The 21,195-nt window shown below is 46.7% G+C and overlaps 1 protein-coding gene across 1 annotated transcript in view; it reads right to left on the bottom strand.

Annotated features, from left to right (window-relative positions):
• Nucleotides 1-21,195, bottom strand: part of CSMD2 (CUB and Sushi multiple domains 2) — a 734,077-nt gene that overhangs the window by 218,369 nt on the left and 494,513 nt on the right. Inside the window, exons 24-25 of the mRNA XM_045298912.1 lie at nt 8,102-8,258; nt 4,712-4,903 (exon numbers count right to left, since the gene is read on the bottom strand). Of these exons, the coding sequence (XP_045154847.1) occupies nt 4,712-4,903; nt 8,102-8,258 (349 nt within the window). The remainder of the gene's footprint in view (nt 1-4,711; nt 4,904-8,101; nt 8,259-21,195) is intronic.

Below are 21,195 nucleotides of genomic sequence, written 5' to 3'. Positions count from 1 at the left end.
GAATGCATTTGCGTTTGTTAAAACCACGCAGTTATATTACCTTTGTTGCAGCAGCACGGTAAGGCTAGGACACCTGGTTTCAGGAGAATCTTGAGGGAAAAGCAAGCATTTACCAGTTTGATCAGGTGGGAGGAGCAGGATAGCCACCAGAGACAGGGCCCCCTTGACCTTATTCTCCTTCCTCCTCCACAGCTGAGTGAACCCACTCGCGGAATTTCTGTGACTTCCTGTGCCCGCATGGCTTAGAGCAGTGGTTCTCAACAGTCCAATGCCTTCACCCTTTCATACAGTTCCTCATGTGGTGGTGAAACCCCCGACAACCATAACATTATTTTCGTTGCGACTTCATCACTGTCATTTTGCTACTGTGATGAATCGGGGCGACCCCTGTGAAAGGGTCATTCGACACCCCCCCAAAGGGGTCACGACCCACAGGTTGAGAACCACTGGCTTAGAGTCTTCTCTCAGTCCCTCATCATTTCTGAACCGGCCCAGGTGGTCTTGTTCACCCTCAGCAATGCCATCAGAGGGCCAGCTCCAAAACACACATTGGACCATAACACTGTTCTCTGGAAACCATCATTCTTAGAATGAAGACCAAATTCGGCAGTACAGCCCATCAAGCTCCACAGGGGCTCCCTTTGGTATCAGTGGCCCCCTTCCCTGCCTCCCTTGTTCCAGCCAAGTATCATGAACTTCGTGAACTCAGGCAGATGGACCTCTTCATGCCTCTGCTTGAACAAAAAAAAAAAAAATCACTCTATGAAACCTTTTGTGGGCCCCGTCATGCCAGGTAGAATTGATCATGCTATCCTAGGCATCTTCATGATAAGGATAACGACTTTTTAAAAATCATAGTGTCCATAACGGGCATTAAATCCTATCTATCTCTTCCCTAAAACTATAAGCTCCTCGGCAGCAGGGACCTTGCCTTACTCATATTTGAATGTCAAAGGCTTCATATAGTATTTGGCACCTCATAGATGATTAATAAGTGCTGATTGAACAAACGGATGGATGGATGGTCAAATGAATGAAGCTATTGCCTTCTAGACAAATTACAAGGAGAGCCAAACTGAAGGAAGAGGAGGGGATTTGCTACAGAGCTCTCAAGGAATAATTGATGAAGCAAGATCGTAGAAGAAGTAGGAGACGATGAGATCAAGATCAGAGATAGAAGACTGACATTTACCTGTTGCTATAAAGACCCAGCCAGCGTATCCAGGGCTCCATGTCTTCCACCCCAGATGGGCTGAGGGGAGCAGGTCCTCTACTACAGTCTGCTCAGCAGACCAGAGATTTTGCTCAAAGTGTTACTGGCTGTGTGTCCACTCCTCCATGGTGCCTTTGAGCTGGAGGGCACCGATCTGATGTAAAGATCCCAGGCAGGATGGGCTGATGCACGTGATTAGGGTGTGCGTGAGAGGGAGAACGATAAGCCTTGGCCGGGAAGTCTATCTGGCAGAGGAGGAGGTAGCTGGAAACATGGGATGCCGTTACTATGTTGTGGCTGGTTCTTCCTCTCAAATGCCAGATAGAGAAACACCTCCAACGTCCCAGCAGGTCTTGCAGTAGCAGTGCTGGGACCACTTCCTCATGGACACTACTGCTTCTTGGCCACAGGATCCCTGCATCTGAGGAATGGCAGATGGACAGGGAGGGGGCAAAGGGCAGGGCTGAGGGGGTCACCAACAGTAGGACCCTTGCTGGACTCTTTTTTTCTTCCCGTCCGAGAGTGCTGCTGCTTTCTTTGTCTGCAGAGCCAACTCAGCCGTCTTGTCACTGAAGAAGACACCCGGACATTTTAAGTCATCGTGGTTATTTCTGATAGATCATAATGAAGTCCGTCATATGTAAAATATGCTGAATGTAAAAATCCCCAGTACACAGCTTCATGCCCCTAACAGCAGTGGAGCATGAGCGAGTCTCACTGGGGCGACCTCGAAGATTCAAAGGATCGACGTTCACTCTGCTTGAATGAAAACTTAGTGGTGCAATGTGCTACCCACTGAACCAGGAATCGCAAAGTCAGCGATTCAATCTCACCAGCTTTGGTGCGAGAAAGATGAGGTTGTCTGCTTCTAGACAGATTTAAAACCTTGCAAACCCCAAAGGGTAATTCTACTCTATCTTCTTAGGGGTGCTACGAGCCAGGTTCCAACCCATAGCAGGGAGCTTGGTTTTCTCAGTCTGCAACGCGGATCCTCTCAAGTCCAGTCCACGTGGTACGTGTGATGATCAAGCAACTTTCCCGAGTCTTTCCGGAAGCAAACCACTCCTTTGTCGTGTTCATCATCATATAGCCTTCAGGTTTTGCTAGCTTTTGGCATTATACTCTTGTCTGTTTGAGCATGTGTTGCCCTTACTGCTTGCTATCTGCTCTTCTCTGTGTCCATGGAGCCCAGCCCATGAGTGAAAGGACACAGAAGGGGGGATGAAAGAGGAAAGGGCTGGGCATGCTGGTAGACTGGCTTGAGCTCAAGCACAAAGGAGGAGGAAGAGCCCAAGGGCCACCACTCTGGTCTGCCTACTTTCAGGATTAAAATCCTCATCTGTCACCCTTTGCTGTGTAACAGTCTTGACGATCCTGTTGAAACGTCATTGTCTTGGGGATCAGCACCAGCCTCAGTCACTAGCATTTCCCATCACACTCTTTACTTGTGTTTCATGGACTCTACCAAGGCATTGGACTGTGTGGATAATAACAGTGATGGCTATCACTGCAAAATGGGAATTGTAGAACACTTGGTTGTGCTCATGTGTAACCTGTACACTGACTAAGGGGCAGTTATTGGTACAGCATAAGGGGAGATTACATGGTTTCAAATTGGGAAAGGTATGTGTCAAGGTTGTATTCTTTTACTATATGTATTACATCTGTACACCGAGCAAAATATCTGAACAACATGAAGAAGAAAACAGCATCAGAATTGGAGGGAGATGGAGAGAGCAAATGTTTGGAGAATGACGAATGTACAGATGTGCTTTACACAACAGATGCAGGTATGGATTGTGATGAGTTGTCTGAGCCCCTAATAAAACGATTAAAAATAAATAAAATAAGAGCCAATGAAAGGCAGAATTGGAGGAAGGTTTATAGACAACCTTTGGTATGCTGATGACCTAACTTTGCTTGCTGACAGCGAGGAGGACTTGAAGCCCTTGCTGATGACGATCAAGCACTCCAGCCTTCGCTATGATTACGTTTCAATATAAATCAAGCAAACAATACCCACAACTGCACCAACAAGCAGCACGGGATAGTAAAAATGTTGACATTGTCAAGGAGTTTATTTTACTTTCCTTAGATCCACAGCCCAGGCCCATGGACGCAGCAGTCAAGGAATCACACCCCACATTGCACTGGACTGCTGCAAAAGACCGCTCAAAAGGGTTGTAAAGCAAGAAGGTCCCCTGGAGGAGGAAGGTCCTTCTAGGGAAGCCTGGCGTTTTCAGTCACTTCAAGGGCATGTGAGAGCCGGACAACGAGTCAGGAAGACTGAGAACTGATGCGTGTGAACGATCGTGCAGGGAAAGAAGAAGAAGGAATATCTTACGGATTGCCAACAGCACAACAACAAATCCGTTTGGGAAGAAGGGCAGCCAGCATGCTCCCTAGAAGTGAGGATGGTGAGATTGGTCTCTCTTACTTTGGGCATTATCTCAGGAGGCCTCGATCCAGGAGAAGGACAGAAGGCCTGGTCACGTGGGGAATCAGGGTAAAAAGGGGAAGGGCCTCAAGCAGATGGACTGGCACAGCGACTGCGACAATGGGCTCACACACAGAAGTGACTGTGAGGATGCCCTGGATGGGGCAGGGCTTCATTAGTTTGTGTCTTGTACATTGGAACGGACTCAATGGCACCTACAGCCAATGAAACACCTCCCCCAAAACATTCACACCCAAAGTGAAAGATGCATGGGCGCATGACAGGCACACGGATATTTTCCCAACAGATGTTTCCATCTTAAACAGTTAGCCAGTGCTGAGCTCACAGACACACTGAGGTGCTGGCGCTCGAAGAAGCAGGTGGGGAGAGGGAAAGCCCTGGTGCTCAGGCTGGGCCAGTGGGGCAAAGCAGTGTGGTGGGAATCCTGGTCTACAAGGAGAGTCAAACGTGGAGTGAGGCTGAGGAGGGAAGATAAAGAGTTCAGACAATCTTAATGTCATGCTTTTTCAGTTTCATACTGCCTCCTAAGGTTAGCCTTCTCTTCCTCACAACCTCTGTTGACATTGGATGGACCTTAGGGTTCAGAAGACGCTAGTTAATTATCTTCCTCTTTGATCCACCTTCCCCAAAGAAAGGAAGCATTTTACCTATAAGGAAACTGAGGCCCAGAGTGCGTTGAAGACTTGTTCAAGTCCTGGTGGTGAAAACAGTGCTGGAATGCAGACAAAAGCCTGACCTCTCTCTCACAAGCCCTCCAACCTTTTCTCCATCCCAGTGTTCCGGTTCTGAGGATGTGCTTTGGCTCCGGTTCACATGCTAAATGTGTGACAATGGCAACGCCCCTTGTCAGGCTGCACTGCTGTGTGATGTCATGATGTCATACAATGATGTAATGCAGGAGGTGGGGACACGGACAAAGGTGGGGCAGGGAGGGGATGGTTCCTGCAGGCCTTGAAGCCTGGGACGTAACATGAGGACATTCGTAGCGAGACAACGCAGAGCTTGGGGTGGGGGAGTTTGACGAACAATGGGCTTCCTACCGACACAGATGGGGAGAGGCCGGTCCCATGTCCTCCGCTCGCCACTCAGACACCGCAGCTCCTCACTACCCCGCAGGTTGTATCCAGGGTCACAGCTGAAGGACACAGAGCTCCCTGCAAAATGACCTCCATCGTGGACCTTGTAACCAAACTGGGGGGTTCCTGGGTCCTCACATTTGATGAGTTCAAAACCTGGTGGAGAAAGAAGTAGTGTCAGTGTGATAGGTTGTTGTTGTGCCGACATGGCACTTGCAAGAAGTTGGGGGTGGGGTTTGGCCTGTCAATCAAGCTGTAGTTTGATGACTGAGATAAATGGTCTCCGGAGGCCAGCTCCTCTCACCTTCTCTGCCTTCACCTTCGTGCTGGCAAGCCGCTCTGAGACCTGCAGAGCCCTGGAGATGCGCTCACCGTCATGGGATCCACAGGACTGTGCGCCCATGGGCCTGTGAAAGTCCTGCATTCTGCATCATTGCATGTGACTGTGTGAGTCTGAAGAGGGACTGATGGGCTCATATCAAACTTATGGACTTGAGTTGGACTGGGCTGGGAGGTTTTCCTGATATACAAAACTTCCTGATCACGTTAGTCTGGGTAGACTAGAGAAACAAATTCATAAACATGCATATGTAGATAAGAGAGAGCTTTATATAAAGGGTAATTGTACATTAAGAAAACATCCCATCCCAGTCCAGTCCAAGGTCATAAGTCTGATATCAGCCCATATGTCTGATACCAATCTATAAAGTCCTCTTCAGACTCTCGAAACACATGCAATGATACCGAAAGTAGAAGATCACGGGCCAGTGGGTAGAAAGTCTTTGGGTCCAGTGGTGTTGTAAGCATCTCAGCGCTGGCAGGGGTCTCTCTGTGGCTTCTCTGGCTTCAGAGGTCTGGTTGCATCCATGTGGCTTGTCCAGCTCAGGGCACTAGCGTAGTTCCATGTGTCTTGTCAGCTGCAATGTCTCCCAGGGAGTGGCAGAGAGAGAGGTGTCTCCCGCCTCCAAGGAGGAAAATCAGGATTTCCCAGAATTCTCAGGAGAAGGCCATCCCCACACAGAGGCCTCATTGGCTATGATCTGATTGACAGGCTAGACTCCACCCCTACACGCTTAATCCTTAACTTGACAATGAGATAACTACCACATTGATATACAGCTCTCTTACACATATGAGAATGTGTTTCTCTAGGCAGCGAACACAGAGAGCAAAGCACACCTGTCAGACAGAAAGTGCCTCTTGTCTTCCCCAGAGCCCACGTGCTCAACAGGACGACACCTGGCTGGAGCTTCTGGCTCTGACCGAGTCACCACTTGGGAATCCCTCCCTCCACATCCCGGTACTCAGGGAGGAGACCTTAAGGCGCTTTCATTTGCCTGGTGCTGTGTGCAAATGATCCCAGCTCCTCTTTCCGGGGCAGCTTCAACTGTTGGCAGCTGAAGGGCTAGGTTGGGACTTCTATTCCCTGTGCCTGATTCGTAAGCAGAAGCTGCCCCCTCCCCCACCCTTTGGCTCATTGAGACGGGCTGAGGGGTGAGCATAATATGGAACAGTCACGTTCAGCGTGACTGTTCATCGGCTCCATTAGGTTCTGCTCATATGAGCCCTGGTGAGAGGCGGGAAGAGGGAGCTGATGATACAGGGCTGACTCTATTGTGTTTCCCACGAGTTACCTCTTTCGCTATCTGCACGAGTCTTATATGCAGCTTGTAATTACTTGCATTGCAAAACTGTGAGTATTGCCCAGGGAAGGTTAAATAAATTGTTCCAAAGTCACACAATTGTCGCATGGTGGCTGTGGGATTCCATTGGGTTCTGCTTAACCCTGTTCCACTGCACCTTCAGCTGCTAACAGAAGATCCTTAAGCTGGACAGCTGAGAGCCCCCCGGCAGGGGAAGCCTGATACACTCATTGGGTCTCTAAGACCAGCTTTATTGAGATTTAAACACACACCATGCAATTCGCTCATCTAAAGTGTGCCACTCCATGTGTGTATGTGTGTGTCTTTGTGTGTGTGTTTAAAGTATTCACAGAGTTTTGGAATCACTACTGTGCTCAATTTTAGAACCTTTTCCTCAGCTCCAATGGAGGTCCCACCCACACCTCGTAGGGGTTACTCCCCATTTCCTCCCTAACATTCCCTACTCTCCCAGCCCTCGAAGAGCATGCTATGTTTCTCCGGACTGCCTATTTGGAACATTTCATGGAAGTGGAAACGGATAATATGTGGCCCTTTGTGACTGGCTTCTTGTCTTTAGCAAAAGTGATTTCAAAATCCATCTTAGTTGAAGCGTGTAATTGGCCCTTCACTTTTAATTGCCAAGTGATCGTCCACTGTGCCTGTCCATCAGTTGATGAATTCTCATTGGATTGTAAAGAGCTTTCTGAAAGAGCACACTGCTTCCTATCTTACGCTGGTTCCTCAGTGGAGTTCTCGCCGTCCCTGTGGGGGACCTGCTGGATTCCGGCCGTTGCACTTCAACGGCAGCCACCCCCCTCTGTCCGTGGTGGATTGTGTGTTGCTATGATGCTGAATGGGCTGCAGTGGGTCGTCTAGAGCAGGAAGTGAGGCCCGAGATCTACGTGTGCATGGGGCTGTTCCCCGTGCCTGAACGCTATCTCGATGGCATCTAACACCAACCCGTCAGGAGAGGCTCTTCGGGGGTTGGAACCCACCAGGCGCCCCACGCATAAGAGAGTCGTGGCGATCTGGTTCTCTGGAGAGGACAGCCCTGGGAACCTTACGGGATGGCGCTACTCTATCCGATAGGCCCCGTGAGTTGGATTTGACTCCGTGACAATAGGTCACCAAGGCCATAATTCCACATCGGTGTCTACATTTTGAGAATTTGGTAGGGGCTCACTCACTGTTATTTTATGCATGCAAGATTCAGGAAGCCCGTGCTGAAGGAGCACTGGTGGCATAATGGCTTCGGTGTTTGCCTGCCAAGGTGGACAGCTCACCTTTCTCCGGTGGCTCCAAGGGGGCGATGCTTGATGATTTGTTCCTGTCAAGACTACAATCAAGAAAACCTGATGGGACAGTTCTACTTTGTCACACGGGTCACTATGCGTTGCACTCACCTGATAGCATCCAGTAGCAATGTTTGGCTGCTTTAAGTTAAATGAAACAGTGAGTATGAGCAAACACAACGTCTGGTGTGACCCTCCCCTTGGCTAACCACATGGTCAGACCCTGAAGCTGCTGCCTGAGTGGCAGCTTACCCAAATCCCAGGCACAGGGTCTTGGGAAAACAACCGGCTAGGCAAACCAGCTAGAGAACACCACGCTTGTTTATGCCATGGACAGTGTCCCAGAGCCCAGCCTCCCTCTGCTCGTGGGCCTGGGAGAGTCTGACTTCACTGTCCACGCAGATGCAAGAAAGACTTACTGGAAAACTGCAGTTCGAAGCCCTGGCTGGTGTTCTCCGCATCGGTGATGAAGTCAAGCCGCAGACTGCTGGACGTGCTGTTCAGCGTCATTCCCATCATCTCAGAGTGGCCGAACGCCCCAAGCAAGCGGGCGGAGTTGTTGTTGCCATCGTAGACCTGGGGACGGGAGAGACAACCAACCCAGTGCGTCAGCATGGCCTTCTTTCAAACCCGAATTGTTTACCCCACAGCCGGCATGCTCAACATTGAGCACCAATAAGAACTTCCAGGGAGGCAGTGAGACATGAGATGCGAGGAAGACGGCAGAGCAGAGTTAGCAATGGAGCAAGTCATCAGCTCCTTTGCTGTCCACTCGGTGGGTGCCGGTGGTGCATCCAGCCTGTCTCGGCGTGAACCCAGTCTCCAGGAATTGGTTGCTGGCTTCACCTGCCTGGTGGCGGTCTGGTCTTGCTTCTTCCACTCGCATATGGTCTCGGCTTACCTGTCAGCAGCCTGGGGAGGCCAACGCAGGGCTGGCTGAGTCCCTAAGCCATCTGCTTCTACAGGCAGGCAGGCTCAAAACAGCAGGCATCTTGACATTGCTAAGCAATCGGTACTGTCCTTCCAGGGGATGACACAGCTACCCTCCCACCAGGCACCATCCCAGGGCACTGGAGCAGCGGCTTCAGGCGCACCCACTCTGCGGGACGTGGCCCGTGAGATCCAGGCAGGACGGAGAGAGACTAGCTTGACATGGTCCCTTTCCCGCCCCCAAGCTCAGCCTCTGTCCCTTTCCTCCTAAAATGAGGACTCCACTTGGGGCCTGCTGGGGTGGGATTGTGCAGGCATCTGGCTTTTCCGAATCCCATCTGTCCCTTGAACTTGCGCGTCTCTGCAAAGACAGCAATCATCAGGATAATGAACTGGCTCCCTAGGTTGCAGGGTTGGGGCTCCTTTCCAGATAATTATACAAACAACAACAGAAGTTGTGATGGAGTGAAAGACCCCCTGGTGCTTTGGTAAATATCAAAGATGGGATCTCTGGGTGGGTGATGAATATTTGTACATGGCACACAATGTGGTGGCAGCTGCCAGCAAAGGGGAACACTATTTCCATCCGACTATTTATGAAGCAACGCTTTCTAAAAGGAGCCATTCTTCAAGCTAACGGAGCCGTATATTGCAGAGAGTTGTTCAGGCTCCTGAGAACCTCCAGTCGGTTTCCAGATCTTATCTGCAATTGTTTCATTTTGTTGATAGACTGGGGGTGGGAGGCAGTTCTGGGGTCCAACAAACATTGAGATGGCACCACTTTAGGGTTCAGTGCACCACTGCATCGAAATTGTTGTCAATATATTTTACCCTACCTCCGGATGAATGAACCAAGGTGTTAATCATCTATGGTTGCTAGTATCGCAATTAAGAGGACACGCAGGTATCATGTGCTTCTTGATAGAAGACACCCCACCCCCTCCCCTACCCCCCAACCGCAAACAGCTAACTCCTGAACCCGATCAAGTCTCTAGATACAAATTCCTCTGTCCAGAACACAGACGGTCGTAGGGAGTGGTACTTGGAGTATGTAATCATCAGAATCGAGCATGTGGGCAATCCCACTGGACAGATGGCCTGGCTTCTTCCGCACATCCATTACCAGGGACGAGAAGAGATGGAGGAGAAACACGGCTAAGAGAAAATCAGTCCAGCGTGTGGACCGCATTTGGATTCCGACTCAAGCAAGCTCTACACTTAAAGAACATTATGAGATAATTGGAAATTGGAACACCAACTTAATAAAGGATGGTCTTAAAAATTATTGTTAATTAATAAAGAGTTTAATGGGAACAGGATTTTTCTTTAATTTCAAAGCATAGCTCATTTTGATTCACTAAGAACACAACTCCCTCATTACAATAAAGTCTTTATTGGAGAAAACTTAGCAAACCCAGAAAAGCAAACAGAAATGAAAAGGCTGCAGCAGGAATGAGAGTTCAGTGATTGTCGTCCTAGCCTTTGTTCTGGGGGTGTTGTTTCTCTCATCTCTACATTTGCTTACCAATTAAAAAATGAGAACGGGAGCCAACGATAGATATGGTATGGCAACCTGCTCGTTTACTTAATGCAATGTGTACGTTGTTTTTCCCAGGGTGCATTTAAATAGTGGCAGGGATTGCCATCATGGTATTAAACCAATACCAATCAGTGCCACAACAGTGGCTGGCACCTCATAGGCACTCAATAAATGTGTCATAAGTATATGAGCCAATATTTTCTTCTTCATCTGCCTGAATTTATTGGGTACATGTTATAAGAATCCTCCTTTGGTTAACTTTTTGCTGAAACATTCTTTGTAAATATTCTGGCCATCCGTCACCGACTTTCATTCCATCTCTGTCATATGTTGTTGTTCTGTTCTGACTCCTGATGACCAGGTGTCCAACAGAACACGCTGCTGCTCAGTCCCGAGCTGTTCTCACAACCGTAGGCACGTGTGTGTTCATGGCTGTCAACACCGAGTCACTTCCTCTCCTGGAGGGTCTTCCTCGTTTTTTTTTGCTGACCCTCTACTTTACCAACCATGATGTCTTGCTCCAGAGACTGGTCCCTCCTGGTACCAAGTCCAAAGTCTTGCCATTGTCGTTTTCAAGGCATAGTGAGCTGTACTTATTCCAAAATACACTGTTTTCCCCCTTCTGGCAGTCATCAGTATCATCTAATATACTTTGTCAACACCATGAGCCAAGTTCTTCAACTTTCCTCAGACCTTCCTTATTCACATGCATGTGAGGCGACTGGAAGTGCCATGGCTGGATTCAGTCCTCGGAGTGGCATTTTACACCACGACACTTCAAAGAAGTGTGTTTGCACCAGATTTGACCACTAGAATTTATTGTTGGATCAGTTCCCCCTTTGGCAGTTACATGGATAATTAGGTGTATCTGGTTTGGTTTGCCAACTGTCTAGTCTATTCCATTAAGCTAGTTGTTTATTCCTGAGCCCAAACCACATCGTTTTAGTTTCTGTAACTTTATGATCTATCTAAATATTTGTTATTGTGCTGAAAAGACACACAACAAAAATGGAGAGGAATTTAACAATTTCTATAAGAACAATTCAGTGACATTGATTGTGTACAAGTCGTGCACCCATTCTTTCTACCTATTTTCATATATTAGACTTTTAATGATTCTGTTAATCTCTCACACTTAATCTTTTAAATTTGAGAAGGATATATCCAAATAGTAATAATAATAAATCTTTGCACACTGTCGATTGGGTAACAGTAAATACACAGATTGAGAAGCAATCCAACAAAAGCACACGTCCACTTCATAGTAAGCCTTCCTTTGCAGATACAAGGATACATTACAAAAGCATCCCTACTAGGATTCTGGCTTGCACATGCCACAGGGTTTATTCCAAATAATATGCGTTTAAGTGGGCCTCTGTGGTCAGTGGGCAACTGGCTGCAGGCAAGCTCTCAGGACTATGCCTGTCTGCGTCTCGTCTCGCTAAGATGATTTAAAAAAAGGCATACGTTTTGTGCCATGGGAAACATATGATGCTGAAACATGATTCTGAGGTGATTGATAAAATCAAAAATTGAAAACAAAACTCAAAGTGGATATCTCCCCAACTGAAGCTTTGCACCAACTTTACAGGCATTCTGCTGCTCATAAAACAATGTTTTTTTTTTTTTTTTTTTAAAGATGGATCACTATTTTCAGGACGGTCAGGGAGCCCTCAAAGATTAGCCAAGAGAGGGAGGCCCATCAACACGGAGGAGGGAAACAGCCCCTAGAGTGACCATGGTTAGGCCAGCGATGGAAGCTGGGCCCTCATGTGGTCTGGCCTTTCCACTTTAAGCAGCTATCTTGGCCTTGGCCAGCTTGGGGCTGCATGGGTGCAGAAAACATTGCTGGAAGATCGGCTAGCTCAAACAGCGGCTCAGTCCATCAGTCTTTCATGCAAAGTCAAATCTATCCTGGTGGTTTCATGGATGAAGCATGAACAGCCTTGGATTTACCAATATGATGCTGAGAGCAAGCTCCAATCAGAACCGGGGCTTCTGAGGAGATCTGCTGGACCAATGAAAGTCAAAGCACAGAAGTCAGTTCTGAAGGTTATAACAACTTTTTGAGTGGACTCTCAAGAAGGTAATCTTCATAGACTTTCTTGAAGGAAACAGGGTGATCCTGGGAGCTTATTATGAAGAAGTGTAAAGAAAATGGGAAACCGCATCAGTGAAGGAACAAGCCAAGGGAGATCATGCTGAGGAACTTTCTCCCCCATTGGGACAGCGTATCTGCTAATTCTTCAAGGGTAGCAGGGACTGTCCTGCAAGAATTTCACTGGGAAACCTTACTGCACCCACCTTGCAGCATTCAGAATTCTTTTTCCTCCCTAAATTCAAAGAACATTTAAAAGGAGCGTCATCTGAGTCCGAGGACGCCAACGCTGTCACTTTGAGGTGTGACTCAGAGAGTGCAGACTTTTTTGGGAAGGGTTGGAGAGATGGAAACATCACAGAAGTGTACAAACCCAGATGGAGGAGGTGTCAAGAAACAATATTTTCCCATTTGGGTATTTTTGTTTAATAAAGCTTTCTATGACTCCTTAGGAATACATTTAAAAAATTTTAACCTTTACATGATATCTGGCTTCATTTCATCAAGCAACCTCTCATTAAAATCCAGTACTTATTTCAGAGTATTTTTATACTTTTGATCCCTTTTGGGAATTAGACTTTTGTGAACATTGACATCTTGGTGGGGCATTGTTTATCTTGAAGAAAACTGCATTGATGGCCCACTTAATCATTGTACAGAAGTTAAAACCAGTCCCGGACACATATTGATCTCATGTCTGTTAGAATAGAATTCTCCAGATAGAGTTTTCAATAGCTGATCTTTTTGAAAGTAATTCACCAGGCCTTTGCTCTGGGTGGATTCCATCCGTTTGGCTAACCCTTTGCACCATGCAGAGACTATACACAAGAGACGGGGCTATGCTCCTGAGGAATCCACTACATCGAGTAAGACAGCTGGACAAGGCGGCTCGTTTCAAAATGATTATATTAGAGGGATACTTTTTAGACAGCACACACACAGCGTGGTATGGGCGATCCTGCCTTGTGTCCATCCATGTCCTAGGAGTTCCTTTAGGGCATCCATCTAGAAGAGAGATGGATGTTGCTTATTGGGAAGGCCCCTCTTCACGTTTATTAGCTATTGCCGGGTTCCTCTCTTACTAGCAAAGGATGGAGGCATCCAGGCGGTGCCATAGGGAAGCTCTCAGCTACTTAAAGGTTGGAGGGTCAAATCCAGCCAGTGGAGAAAGTCCTGGAATGAGAAAACCATATAGGTTCGTTCTGCTCGGTCACAGGGGCTGCAGTGAGTCGGCATTGCCTTGACAGCTTCCCGCAGTAGCAGCAGCAGCAGCAGCAGCAGCGTACAAGAGAGTTCGTATCCTGTCAATATTTGACATTCTCAGGCCACTGGGCTGCTCACCTCAAGGTCAACAGTTCAACACCAGCAGGTGCTTTCTAGGAAAAAGTGGGGGCTTTCTACTCCCATAAAGAGTTACACTTTTTGAGCCCTAGGTATCAGCTCCTCTTTTTTCCCTCCTTCCCTCACCCTACCACCCTCAAGGACCCCTGATAAATTATAAATTACTATTTTTTTCATATCTTACGCCGCCCGCTGCCTCCTTTCACCCACGTTACTGTTGCTCATTCTCCTGGTTGTGTGTGTGTGTGCGTGTGCGGTTATATGCCAATTGTAGTCGGTTCCCCTTCTCCCCCCACCTTCCCCCTGCCCTTGTGGTATCACTGCTCCCATGACTGTTCCCGAGGGTTTCATCTGTCCTGGGTTCCGTGTGTTGAGAGCTCTTATCGGTACCAGTGTGCACGCTCTGGTCTAGCCGGATCTGTAAGGCCAAACTGGGCTCGTGATAGTGCGGGGAGGAAGCATTAAAGAACTAGAGGAAGGTGTGTGTTTGGTTGGTGCTATGCTGCACCCTGGATGGCTCGTTCTTTCCTTGCGACCCTTGGGGTCAAACAAAAAGAAAATATTTTGAAAATGATGATGGGAACATATGTACAAATGTGCTTGACGCAAATGCTGTATGGATTGTTATAAGAGTTGGAAGAACCCCCAATACAATGACTTATTAAACTTTTTCTTTTAAAAAAGAGTTACACATTTTGAACCTCACAGCGGTTCTACCCTGGCCTGTCGGGTTGCTCTGAGTCCACATCGACTCAATGGCAGTGAGTTTGTTTTGCTTGTTTGGTGTAATCTTCCGGGACAAAGGTGCACCCGAACCACAGCAAGGTGCTTTCAATGGCCCCGTATGCACGTGGAAAAGCTGGCTGTTGAATAAGGAAGACGGAAGAAAAGTCGATGCATTTGAGTGATGCTGCTGGTGAGGAATACTGGAAGCACCCCGGACTGCCTAACGAGCAAACACATTGCTCTTGGAAGAAGTATCACTAGAATGCTCCTTAGAGGCGAGGGTGGTCCCATCCCTGGAGAAGGACATCATGCTGGGTAAAGTGGGGAAATCCCTTGACGAGATGGATGAGCATAGTGGTTGCAAGGACGGGCTCCAACATAAGCACTGTGAGGATGGCCCAGAGCCCGTGGAAGCGACCGGACGGTGACTACATCATCGTCTCCCTTTATGGATGCCACTGGGCCTCTTGTTTTAATTAGCCTTTTCTTGATTAGCACTCAGATAGAGCATCTTTCTGTAGGGTTACCCACAATTCTGCTCCCCCTTTCCATGCCTTGCTTTTCTTGTCTTTTCTCATTCATGAACCTGCAACCTCACTACCATTATCCCTTTGTGCCCTCTGGGAATTGATTTCAGGATCCAGGATGCATATGGAAGTTGGTGTGTGTTCAAGGCTCATAGAGAAATGGTATCGGACTTGCTTCGACCCAATACACACGCTCCTTAGTCTTTAAATCACTGGTGGCATAGTGGGTTATGGACTGGGCTGCTCACCACACGGTCAGCAATTTGAAATGACCAGCCACTCACAGGAGAACACTGAGGCGTTCCACTCCGGTCCAGAGTTACTGGGTCAGAAACCCGCAGGGGCCGTCCGTCCTACACTCTCCTCTGCGGCCGCTGTACACTGGAATCGCCTGGATGGTAGTGAGTTTGTGTTGAGAATACAACATGAACACGATGTAAATAACACTGGATATGCCTTCTGAGCCTCTGAGGGATTGTTTCGACGATTTGATTGCTTATTTTTCCCTCTTGATCTGAAGTGTTTTGAGGATTTTTGATTGTGCTGTTTGGATCCGAGAATGTGCAGTCTACAGATTGGAGTGCTGACTGTACATTTATTTTAGTTTTATATCCTTTAAAACAAATGTTTCTGATTTTTTTCAGTCAAGGCCCTGCATAGTTTTTGTTAGAGTTATTCCTAGGTGTCCGGTCATTTTTATTTTTAATATGAATGAGGTTTCCCTCCCCCAGTTACATGTTTTAAGTGGGTATAGAAATGCCAGCAGCCTTGCTTATTGATCCTATTGGTTCTGACAGTTGACCAGCTGATTCTTACTTTTTCGATAAAAGTACATACTTTTATTTAAGAGATAATGTTCGATACTTTTTTTCCATTTTCATGCTTTCTTCCACCCCCCACCCCCACCCCCTGTGATGTGATTGTAATGGCTTGGATCTTCAGTACAATGTTGAAAACTATTGGTGATAAGAAGACAAGCTGGTATGGTTCTTGGCTTTACTGGGACCCCTTACGACACTTTGCTGGTGAGCATATAATGTTTAATGTAGGCATTTGGTAGAAAGCTCTCTTTAGTCAGAATACGAAAGTTAGCTTCTGTTCATGGTTATGAGAGTTATTTTTAAAAAGTCAACAATAAATATTGAGTTCCCTCAGTGATGTTTTGGTGTGTGTTGGTAGGTAGAGGTGTGTTTCTCTTTGTTTATCAGATTTCAGGTGAGACATGTGAAATTGCTACCATTCAACCAGTCTGGGACAATAAAAGTGGAAATTGCATCTGGTATAGCTAATAACTAGCATAATGAGCTTTCCTAATGTTACTCTTCATATTCCTGAAAAATGTTACTTTTCATATTCCATTGGTGGTGTTTGTTTGCACACACTGGATTCCATCCGATACTTTACCTAGAAATTTTAGGTCTATTTGGTGAGATTGACTTAAAGAGTTTCTGTTCTTAGACTCCCCCCTTATTCATTCTGATTTCAATATTCCCACTTGCCTCATTTAGAAAGTTAAGTAGGCTATGGGTCCTTATTTTTCTCTTTTTTGTAATGGTTGCATTATTCTAAGGATTAATCGCATCTATAAGTCTTGTTAGAGTTTAACTACAAACATAGTCTGGATCTGAGGCCTTTGGCAAGATTATGAGATCATTTAATTTGTGAATGGAAATTGATCTAGTCTGGGTTTTTAGCTTTTCGTAATTTTAAAAAGATTGTTTTCCATAATAATTCCTATTTCAAGTAATTGGTCCAAAGGAGACTAATGGACCATTTGAACTCCAGCGTCCATGACCCTGAGACCAGAAGAACTAGATAGTGCCCAGCTACTACCATCTACCACTCTGATCTGGACCACAGAAGGTCTTGGATCGAATGGAAGAAAAACGCAGAGCAAAATTCAAAATTATAAAACGTCTCGTCTGATAGAGACTGGTGGAGCCCCTAAGACTGGCCCTAGACATCCTTCATTCCTGGAACTGAACCCACACCCTGGGATCACGTGTAAGCCCAACAGGTCCACGAAGTGAACCATAATCAACCCTGCGAGAGACCCAAAGGGCAGATTTGCCCCAAATCAAAGCTCAGAATACAGGCAGGGGCAGGAGGGAAGGCTGGATGGGAATGATGAACATGGGGAGGGAGTCAGAAGAGTGATGCTACGTGAGGGGGGCTGCACCATGTAACGAACCAAAATGTTCAGTGCTGTTGAAGGGAAACGATTTTCTCTGTACATGTTTACCCAAATAGCCATAAAAAGTTAAAGAAGGAAATTTCCATTCTTGTCTCACAGTTGCTTTAGTAACTGTTTTATTTTTATCCCAGCTCTCGTATGTGTGACTCGCTCTCTCTTTTGTGGGTAATATTACGCATGCATGACTTCTCTTTTTTTGATCCATCCGGCCAGATTAATCTAGCCAATCGGTTCTTTTTCAAAGAACTGGATTTTGGTTTCGTTGACAGCAGCTCCTGCTGTATATATGTGTGTGTATGTATGCATGTACGTGTGTATGTACACATGTATGTGTGTGCATGCATGCATGTGTATGCATGTGTGTGTGTATGTACTTGGCTTCACGTCTGCATTGTATGTATGTCTGTGTGTGTGTATGTATGTACTTGGCTTCACTTCTTCATTGTTTCTTAAAATTGTGGGAGCTAGAACAAAACATTTGACATTTCCACATTTTTGCGTACAATTCAGTGACATTAATGATGTCCATCCTATTGTGTAATCATCATCACTATCCATCTCCCGCCAGGAGCCCCGGGCCTATAGCAGGTCATGCGTCATGACTCTGGCCGCTACACACAAGGGCAGCAGTTTGAAGCAACCAGCTGCCTGGTGAACACACAATGAAGCTTTCTACTCCTGAAAAGAGTTACAGTCTCAAGGACCCATAGGGACAGTTCTACCCTGTCCTAGAGGGCCACTGTGAGCTGGAATGAGCTCAATGGCAGTGGGAGAGAGACAGACAGGGCCACAGAGAAAGCCATCTCCAATGTTTCCATTTCCCTTAACAGAAGCTCCAGGTGCCCTAAGCCAGGATTCCTCATTATCTTCTTGTTCCTCTGCCTGCCTCCTTTTATCTTTAAAAGCACCTTTTTCCCACTTACTTTGGATCTACTCTGCTGTATTATTCAAGCTACCTGACTTCTTTTTTTTTTTTTAACCTAGGTGATCTGCCAGAGACTAACCAAGGTATATTAAAATTTTCCATGGTGACTGCAACTTTATTAAATTAAAAACTGTTTCCCACAGCTTTTATTTAATTTATTCAAGCTATGTTGTTTAGCATGTAAAGTTTTACTGTGGAGTGATTCCACATTTTATTAATATAAAAGAATCATCTTTTCCCTTTCTCCTTCTGAGACGTGGGAGAAAGCCTCAAATTCACCACATAATAAAGTGATTTCATTTTCCCGTGGTTTACCATCTTCCCTTCATTGCCTCCATTCCATTTTTTAATTGGGTGATCATGTTTTTCAACGCTATTCAATCTCTCTTCATCTCAGATTGCTCTGTTTTCATTATTGCCTATTTTTTGTAGCATAAATATAATATTCTCTCAAATCCTGTAAAGAATACAAATTAGGACTCTTAAAAATTATTGTTCTTTGTTGCTTACAGGAGGATAATTAGCTACGATTCCTCGGACAGGTCCGCATAATATTTTGGGCTGCATAATATTTTCACATATCCAACTATTTTTCTTATTGGCACGCCATTACTGTGGGGGAGGGGAAACACCCAGGAGTCTGTCAGGGATACGGAAGAGCAGGACCAGGAGATGTCACAGCAGGAGAGCCTGACCTTGGTGCTAAATTGTGTGTGTGTGTGTGTGTGTGTGATATCATATAATCTCTTCTCCAATAAGCATGACGACTCCTGTTAGGCACGAGCCCTTGATGTGTGTCTGTGTGTGTGACTGGCCTACAAAAGTCACAACAAAAGTCACAAAAATGCCACGTTACCAGGCGATCATGGTTCCAGAAGGGCTAGTAGGATAACGATCCAGGTGCGTCCTTGACCAGCCTCGCTGCTGCTCAGCGCGAGTGGTTGGGTGGTATACTGGGATACAGGTTGCTGAGGGAGTGTGTGATTAAAGAAATTTGAAGTTGTCAAGCGTAAGGGACAATCACGGGGGTCATATATGCCTGGAAACGGGCAAGTTTCATGGAATGTAAATCCAAGACTGTGCACAGGGTTGACATGTTCGAACTGTGGCGTTGTGGAGAATACGGAATCTACCAGGAGCTCCCAGAATAAAGTGCTTGGTTCGAGAACAGCACACTGAGAATGTTCCCTTGAAGCAGGAATGGCCAGGTGGAGACTAGATTTCTGGAGAAACATCATCAGCAAAGCACCATCACTAGAAAAGGCCGCGTGTGTGATAGAGTTCAGAGTTTGTGAAAACGAGGAAAACCCTCAGGGACATAGTTTGACATCAAGCCTCACCCACGGACTTGCACCAACCAGTGACCATGAGGGCGGCACAGGTTTCCATCAGCTAGATATACAGTGGCCCTTGGTTGGATCCAGTTCTAAGATGATGAAGAACAACATAGGTTTGGACGGTTAGCCAGGTGTAAGACATACTGTTTCTTGGGGGATAGGTGAGGAGTGGAGGAAGTGGCCGGCCTCCTAGGTCAGGAGTTCAGAGGGACATTTGGCTTCTTTGGGCAAGCAAGCATGTCCTGAGAGCAGGAATCTGCCAGCCTTCGGGCAGGTGGGTCCATTACACTGGGCCAGGAGAAGATGGGTTTGGAGGTGACGGATGCTTCCGATTTCCTTTGCACATATTCCTGTCAGGGTAGACCAGGGTGTCTGGCTCAAATAGCAGAGCTGCTGCAGCTTACTGTAACTGTGTGGAGGCCTTGGCCCCCATTTAGCAAACTCTAGCTGTGGGGTTCTGTGAGTTCTGAAACTGGCCTGGTACCTGTTTGCATCTTGGAGCAAGGTGTCCTTTAGAGAAGAACTAAGAAAAGGAAGAGGATACATGGAGCACCCTGATCTCCCCTTGGGTCTTCTTCTCTCTCGGAGTCTCATTCTATAGAAGGGCCGTGAATCACCTTTCAGCTAGGTCAGAAGTCAGCCAACTTTCTAAGGATGATACTAAAGAGGCTCAGACAGGGAAGAAGGAGTGTGCTTTGGGCATGGAAGACTGAGCTCAACATAAAAAGGCACGAGCCCTCTTCCTGTTGGGTTGCAGGGCTGGTCGGGCAGGTGGTGGCTACAGAGACCAAGTCTGAAGTCTTCCTAAGCTGCTATCAAGGAGTTCAAGAAGAAAGAAAATGTTTTCATATGGATTGTGGAAATAATTATTCAATACTCCTGAATGTGGTGGAGCTATGGAATGTTATATCTGTGAGCGCTCCCAATAAAGTGATACATTAAAAAAAATGAAAACTAAATGCCTTAACCACCAACAAGAAAAGAAACCAAGGAATTCAGCATGTTCTCCCCGAAGCCCTGCAGGCTTACCTGGAGGTCTGCATCCACCCTGAACCCTTCCTGGCTTCTGACATGGGTTTTGCACACCAGGCTCCTCCCTGCTTTGGGAAGTCTTTCTTCTACGGCCAATTCATTGTCGTGCCTGGTCCTGGATTCAGCACCTGGACAGCACCGTGGGGCGCGCACCCCTGCTGTCTACCGCTCATGGGCTACTCTCACTCTAAAGCGTGCAACGGAGGACGCTGGAGTATTGGCCGCACTGGGTGTGGTCCCCAGCGGTCTGGGAGCTATTTCTACTGGCTGGCCCTGTCCTATCAGTGAGATGCCAAGGACTGCGGCTCCTACTCCCTTCAGGGCGAACAGCAACCTTCATCCCAGAAGGGCTCTGCACGGCCCAGCTTGTTCCTCCCCATCTGCACCACTGCTGAGTAAGTCACTCGGGGCCGGCTTTGCTCTCACGGCAGAGCCTCTCCAGGAATAAACCTATATTTAGAACAAGCAAAAGAGGTTTCTTGGCCTGGGATGGAAATGGTCCTACTCTGTATGAGATCTTCTTTATGATCCATTTTAATAAGGCTGCTTTTTAATAAAGTCTCCAGAGCCGAGTCTTTGATAATTATTGGAGAAACCCAGTTAGACACACCTAGAGAAAAAAATTAAAAAAGGTAAGACACATATCTGCTCAGTGTCTTAATAACGCCTCCTTCGCCATGCTTAAATCCAGGTCATAGTAGATCTTGGACCCATTTTCTTTAAAGCTCCTGTCAAATACAAGCCATCATCACTGCACACTGAGACTGCTGCAATAGTTTACTCTTCTTTCTAAACATGTGCTCCAGCCACACACAAGTACACACAGATTAAACACACAGAGACACATATGTGATAAATAGACT

The sequence above is a fragment of the Echinops telfairi genome, unplaced genomic scaffold (genome assembly GCF_000313985.2).
Source record: "Echinops telfairi isolate 266 unplaced genomic scaffold, ASM31398v2 ScPeMD7_7457;HRSCAF=8495, whole genome shotgun sequence".
Classification (NCBI taxonomy): domain Eukaryota; kingdom Metazoa; phylum Chordata; class Mammalia; order Afrosoricida; family Tenrecidae; genus Echinops; species Echinops telfairi.
This window is presented reverse-complemented; position numbering and strand designations above follow the sequence as displayed.